This window comes from Octopus bimaculoides, chromosome 21 (genome assembly GCF_001194135.2).
Source record: "Octopus bimaculoides isolate UCB-OBI-ISO-001 chromosome 21, ASM119413v2, whole genome shotgun sequence".
Taxonomy (NCBI): domain Eukaryota; kingdom Metazoa; phylum Mollusca; class Cephalopoda; order Octopoda; family Octopodidae; genus Octopus; species Octopus bimaculoides.
Genome location: NC_069001.1, coordinates 38015340 through 38022879, shown reverse-complemented (window position 1 = coordinate 38022879; position 7540 = coordinate 38015340). Strand labels below are relative to the sequence as shown.

Genomic DNA, 7540 nt, shown 5'->3' with positions numbered 1-7540 from the left:
AAAATGCTTAGCGGCATTTCGTTCCATCTTTTTGTTCTGCGTTCAAATTCTGCCGAGGTCGACTTTGCTCTTAATATTTTCGGGGTCGACAAATTAAGTATCAGTGAGACCCAGGGGTGGATGTAATCGACTAGCCCCCCCCCCTCCAAAAATTTCAGGCTTTCTGCCTTTAGTAGAAAAGGTTATTATTATCATCATCATCATCATCGTTATTAAGGTGGTGAGCTGGCAGAATCGTTAGCATGCCGGACAAACTTTACGTTCTGAGTTCAAATTCCGTCGAGGTCAACTTTGCCTCTTATCCTTTCGGGGTCGTAACAAATAAAGTACCAGTCACGTAACAGGGTCGATTTAATCGACTAAACCCCATCCCCCACGCTAAATCTCAACCCTCGTGCCTATGGTGTCTAAAAAGGATTATTATTATTATTATTATTATTATTATTATTATCGATTTCATTATTATTTTTCTTTTTTCTCCTCCTCTCCCCTATCTTTTCTCTGGTGTCTCACTCTTCTGGACTCTTCACACCACAGCCAGAACCACCACTCTGTCTACTACGACCAATACCACTTCCTATTGTTGATGTTTAATATGTCAGTAATGGCGGTGAGAGAATTAATTAGTTCAGCTCACTGATTACCTGATGCTGGCGTCACACACACACACACCGTATGTGTATGCATGTATGTATATGTTTGAGCATGTATGAGTGTGTGCGTGTGCGTGTGTGTGCGAAAGGTAACTGCGTTCGTCTGCACCACTAGTTCCATATCAGGCCATTCTTGGATTTCTCTCATAACTGCTCTTGATGTCGTGGACCTAATCCATGACGAATTCAGAGTTTATGCTCAAATTCACTTGAGCACTTCGATGTGTATTCTATCTGAGCACATCCAGCTCTCGCACCCACTACCTGTACGTGTGCATGTGTGTGTGTGTAAAGATAGACAAGGCTGGTACCAACGATATATATATATATATATATATATATATATATATATACTTTTTATAAAAGCCGATAAGAATTTTCACAAGCTGTTTGAATCAAAAGCATGTTACTCTACCTTCGGTTTTCCAGTACGATTTATATACAAGTGGAAGACAAGAGATATATATGCACACACTTCTGTGTGTGTGTGTGTGTGTGTGTGTGTGTGTGTGTGTGTGTGTGTGTGTGTGTGTGTGTACATGCGTGCGTTTGTCTTTGTGTTTCCGTTTGTTACCCATTACTGCCTGACAACCGGTATTGGTTTGTTTACGTCCCCGTAATTAGCGGTTCGGCATATATGACAGTATATATGACAGTATAAGTGTCAGGTTTAAGAAGTAAGTGCTGGGGTTAATTTGTTCCACTTAAAATCCTTCAAGGCGGTGCTCCAGCATGGCCACAGTCCAACAACAGATACAATTAAATAAGATACATAAATTTAATTATATCATTAACTTGTCAATGTATACACATATTGCCATACAACCCCGCCACCTCTCTCTCTCTTTCTCTTTCTTGATATGTCATAAATAAAACACTATTACACACACACACATATATATATATATGCACACAGACATCCACTCATACACACATATACACGTTTACACGCATACACACACGAACATCAAACAGAGGATGTGTGTATATCTCTAAATTAATATATATACATACCTATATATATATATATATATATATATATATATATATATATATATATATATATATATATATATATATATATATATATATATATATATACATACATATATATACACACATACATATACACACACACATATATATACACATATACACACATATATGCATATGCATATATATATATATATATATATATATATATACATTAGAGATATGTGAACACACACTGATAGATAGATAGATAGATTAATGAAGCTATTGTTGTTTAATTGTGTTGTCTACTTCAAAACTATTTACTTAAAACGTCTTGCAGGAAATCTTTCCCAATTTAATTACAATTTTACTGATGAACAAACAAGATACACACTTGAAGAATCACTCCAGCCCCTTGGCGCACACACACACACACACACACACACAGACGTTTATGCATACATATATGCCTATATATACACATTGTACATGTTTGTCCGTGTGCGCACGTGTACACTGCAGCTAGCGTCAATCCAGTCGACTTGAGTATTTAACTAATCTTAACCCTCCTCAACAGCATTTCACTTAATTGTATAGTCATTTTGGCATGCATATATATATATATATATATATATATATATATATACTCACACATGCATACATATATATATGAATATATAGGTCTGTATACGTGTGTATGTGTGTGTGCATATAGATGTACATATATGTCTATATGTACATTCTTATACATGTATAATATATACATGCATACATAGACGTATGCACACACATATATATACATATATTTTTATGTACATATATGTATACAAGTATATATATTTACATATATACACCTATATACGCACATATGTATGCATATATATATATATGTATACACCTAAATATACACATAAACATACGTATGCATACATATTACATATATATGTATCCACACACACACACACACACACAATTTGTATAAAACTAATGATTCACTCTGACGTTACTCAGAGTTTTCGTTTTGTGTGCGTCGTTTATGCTGTGAATGGTGGGTATACAGCTTATCCCAATCCAGTAATATCTGATTCTAGCCGAGATAATCTAAGGATAACCAGACATTGTCTCAGTTGAAACCCAACACACAATCGTTCCTCTCACCATAAAACCTCTACAGACGATAGAGGTTTAGTGGTGGGAATGTCCCAGATGTGTTGCTGAACACCCAACATTGTTCAATTATTGACTCAGAACAGCAACTCAGCCAAAAGAATGGGCTATAGATTATGCTATATAAACGATGTAGGATAATATGCTATATAAATGATGTAGAAGATTGTGCTTTACAAACGATTTGGGAGAGACGGCACTATACAAATAGTGACCACAACTTCTTATCTTCGACAGATGTCACAGCTTCAGGACTTACATACATATCATCACCCATGGCCGCACAAGCCCTCCATGCAGACAGTGAGGGCAGCAGAGGGTTATTCAGACTAAGGGAACCCAATTTTTCTCCAATGAGTAAAAGATCAAACATCTCAGTCAGGTTAGATGAAACCTGCAGTAAGGTACACAAGTCAGCTCTACTAAAACTACAGAATTGATGGAGGAGTTCACCACATCTGGCTGACATTTCATCTGTGGCTTCCTCAGCACGTTTTTATGTGACATTAGCCAGCCTATCTTTTTACCCCTGCCCCACTTCCTATCCACCTCGTGCACTATTACAAGTCAATCAAGTGTCCAAATTCAAGATTTGCAGGGCCCATACTGAAAACCTATCACATGCAGAGTTGCAAACCCGGCAGAGAGCCAGTTGCAAGCTCTGTAACCGTGTCGTTTCAGGTTCAGTCCCACTGCACAGTGGTACACCGGAGAAATGTTTTCTACAACAACTTCAGAGCAAAACAATGCTTTGTGAGGGAATTTGGTAGATGGCAGCTGCGCGGAAACCCTTTATAAGAGATGCAATGTGAAAAATAAGTATGTATGTATATATGCATGCATGCATATATGTGTGTAGTGTGTGTGTCCATCTGCATAATCTGTGGTCAGAGGACACTGCTGGACAAATGGTTAGAGGTCGTTTATGTACCTAGCGCTTGATGGTTCAACAAAATAAAGACCAATTTATAAATAAATAAAGTACTAAATTTGGAGAAAAAGTACCCCGGGTCAATGTCCTCTTCAAGGCAGTACTCCAGTATGGCCACAGTCCAGTGACTGAACTAATAAAAGAGTAAAATGTTAAGCGAGTAAAATGACAGAGATGAAATAAAAATAATTTTGATTTTATTTAAAAAGAAATTTAATAAAAAAAAAAGGAAAAAAAAGGTTTCAGCTAAATATCAACAATAACAACAACATCATCCTCAACGTCGGTTCTATAGGGCATCGGATCAATCCCTGCACTGGGCGTTGGTGCTGTTACTCTGTACACTTTACATCAATGACTGTTTTACCTCGACTGTGTCCGGCCTCGACATGGTTGTAGGCGTGAGGCAGTTGATGAAAGGGAAACACCTTGTCGATGACTGGTTTGATCTGGTACAAGAGAGAGAGAGATAGGAGAGGGACACTGGATATGGGAGTGGAAGATATGAAGGTGTAGGTGTGTGGGTGTGCACATGTATGGGGTGTAAATGTATGTGGGGACGTGTGTGTGTGTAGATCAGGTGAAGGTATGGGTGTGACTGGTTCAATGTGGTACAATAGATACAGATGGGGAGAAGGTGGAGTCATACCAGGAAAAGGGGGATGTATAGGGTATAGGGAGGTGTGTGTGTGTGTAGAATGTGTGTGTGTATGTAGTGTGTATGTAGTGTGTATGTGTGTGTGTAGTGCATGTGCATGTGTGTGTAGAATGTGTGTTGTACATGTGTGTAGACGTGGGTGCGTTTTCATCTAGAACAATACAGAGAGAGCAATGGTAGAGCCACTCCAGACACAGGGGTGATATTAGGCGATAGGGGGGTGTGTGTGTGTTTTGTGTGCATGCACGATATTTGTCTTACCTGACCGTTGTCCACCAGCTGACCAATACACCTCAGTGCCCTCCAATCAGGGATGAAGAACGCCCAGCGATAACTCTGTCCATTCTTTAGATTCTGAAACATGACCGAAGATGATAAGCCAACATCATGGTAGCAGAGGTGGTAGTGGGAGGAGAGGATCAATGGAGTAGTGAGGGTCTCTTTTATAAAGGTGATAGTGGGAGTAACTGTTATAGAGATGGGAGGAGAGATGAGGGTACAAGAAGGAAATTACATTGAGAAGTGGGTGTGTCGCAGTATAATGTGGGTGTGTCTAGTAGTGAAGAGTTAGGTCATGTCTAGTAAAGAGGTGTGTCTGGCAAGGAAGTGGGTTGTGTCTAACAAAGTCGTAATTATATGCAGGAAGACATTTTTTGGTGTGAGATAAGGGATGGGGGTGGGGCTGTATTTTATTGTGATGTGTGAGAGTCTTGGCAATAGTGGACGGGTTACTGGCCATACTGTAGGGTAGCAGAAAAACCCTTTCCAAACACACAAACATACACACTGACATGCACATATATGAATATACATACACATACATACATACATATATGGACACAGATGTAAGCACAAAAGACACACACAAACACGCATGCATGTGCTAAAAAGGGAGTTGAACCATAGCCTCTGGTGTGATTCAACTGCTAGAAACAGCAGCTAAATCTCCTTCAAATCACACCCTTTCATTTCAAAAAGGACAAATTAGATAATACAGTCCTAGGTACACTATGTGTTAGTAACAGACAGGATGGCCACGGTAAAGACACCATGGTCAAAGGTCATTTTGGATGAGGGCTGACCCGGGGTTAAACAACAACAACAACAAAGAAAGCAACGTTAAATAATGTAGTCTTAGGTACACTATGCCTAACTAAAAGACAGGATGGTCACAGCTAGGACAGTTTTGATCATAGATCTTTTGGATCAGAAGTGACCCGGGGCTAAACAGCAACCATAAAGAATCGACATGGTTGCTTGACCAGCAAGAAATAGCAGCTAACCTCTCACTCAAATTATGTCCTACTGTCTAAAGAAAAACAAGGACACATTGGCTATGTAGTCTGGAAAAACAACAGACTGGCTGGTCATTGTTGGATTGTCTTTGACAACAGGTCTGCTAGCTCAGAGGCTGACCTAGGACTAAACACATGAAAAAAAAAAAAAAAAAAAAAAAAAAAAAAAAAAAAAAAAAAATATGGCACCATCACCAATTAGCATTGACAAACCTCGAGAATGTTACAGCCAAGGGAACCGGCCGAGCGGAGGAAGCCAGCAGGTACACCATGGGTGTCTGTGTCTTCAAGGAATGGCGTCTTTATTGTCACATACTTGGCATTGCACCAATTCTTCAAGACATTCCGAGACGGCTTCTTACCAAGAACATCAAGGTAAAGGTGAAAGCTGAAAAGGAAGAGGAAGAAGAGTGAGTAGAAGGGGGAGATGACAAAAAAATTGTGAGGGGAGAGAGAGAGAGAAATGAGACAGAATGAGAAAAGAAGGACAAAAGAATAATGAACTCACCCATCCATCTGTCTCAGTTCGTCTTCTTCATTCTGTGTTTTATAATCGATGACCACATTGGCTCCAAGTGACCTCACAAGGTCAATGGCATCTGTACTGCATGTTGATGTCACATGGGCACCCCATGCTGACATCAGCTGGAAGAACAAAGGAGGGTTACATGACAAATATACATGTGGGGGGGGGGATGGCTGCATGGTAAGAAGCTTGCTTCCAAACTATAAGGTTCTAGGTTCAGTCCCACTGCATGGCACCTTGAGCAAGTATCTTCGACAGTAGTCTTGGGCTGACCAAAGTCTTGTGAGTTGATTTGGTAGACGGAAACTGAAAGAAGCCTGTCGTATATATACATATATGTGTATGTGTGTTTGTCTGTGTTTTTGTCCCCCACCATCGCTTGACAACCTATGTTGGTGCGTTTACACCTCCGTCACTTAGTGTACATCACTGTACAGTATGATGAGATATGTTTGACATTTCCTTTGTATCTATAAACTTATGTTGCTATACTAGTCTGATGTCACAGGCGTGCGACACAAAGAAAAAGAAAAAACAGGAATATGAACACACACACACACAACTGAACTATATTAAAACAAAAACAAAATTCTGTTTAAACCAACCTGAACAGCAAAAGTTCCAATTCCACCAGAACCAGCTTGAATAAAGACTCTGGAAAAGATAAAGAAATACAACTGAATGTTGTTGCTGGTGTTGTTGTTGTTGTTGGTAGTGGTGGTGGTGATAGAAGCATTTAACCCTAGGTCAGCCCAGATCAAGCGCAACCATGATCAAAGGTTAGTGATGCTGGGAACATCAAGTCTGCCTTTTTTTCAAAGAGCATTGTGTATCTAGGTCTCTATTATCTAATGTACCCTTGGATCAACTGATCCCCAATGTTCCATAGACAAGTGGATTAACTAATCACTTATCTACTATAAATCTGTGGATCAATTAATCAAGCCTCTGCCCTTCAACTATTGATGAACTAACCAAGTTATGTCCCATAGATGTTACTCTAACCAGAGTCAGCCCATGGCTACACAACAACAACAAAAACAACAAGAGATCCTGTGAAATAAAAACAAACACAAAAAACACGCAGATGATGTTGAGTGAAGGACTTACCTCAAGTTTGGTGCTTTTTGCTGAGTGATTTCTCCAACAGAACACAGGGCACTCCAAGCTGTGAGTGCCACGTAAGGCAGAGAAGCAGCCTCAATGTGAGTGAGAGTGGAGGGTTTGTGGCACAGCTAACACAAAAAGACAATCAATTATAAAGAGAGATAGATGCAGATATAATATAAAAAGATATATAAAGATATGTATATTTATATGCATATATAATATATA

The 7540-nt window shown here is 39.3% G+C and overlaps 2 protein-coding genes across 3 annotated transcripts in view; one reads left to right on the top strand and one right to left on the bottom strand.

Annotated features, from left to right (window-relative positions):
• Window positions 1-7540, top strand: part of LOC106879571 (glutamyl-tRNA(Gln) amidotransferase subunit A, mitochondrial) — a 32275-nt gene that overhangs the window by 1963 nt on the left and 22772 nt on the right. The gene's annotated exons all lie outside the window — the stretch shown is intronic.
• The window catches only part of LOC106879620 (reticulon-4-interacting protein 1 homolog, mitochondrial), a 9839-nt gene continuing 6205 nt past the window's right edge, over window positions 3907-7540 (bottom strand). The window contains exons 4-9 of the mRNA XM_014929281.2: window positions 7316-7440; window positions 6811-6859; window positions 6188-6324; window positions 5893-6067; window positions 4646-4738; window positions 3907-4175 (exon numbers count right to left, since the gene is read on the bottom strand). Coding sequence (XP_014784767.1) covers window positions 4059-4175; window positions 4646-4738; window positions 5893-6067; window positions 6188-6324; window positions 6811-6859; window positions 7316-7440 — 696 coding nt within the window. The 3' untranslated portion in view covers window positions 3907-4058. The remainder of the gene's footprint in view (window positions 4176-4645; window positions 4739-5892; window positions 6068-6187; window positions 6325-6810; window positions 6860-7315; window positions 7441-7540) is intronic.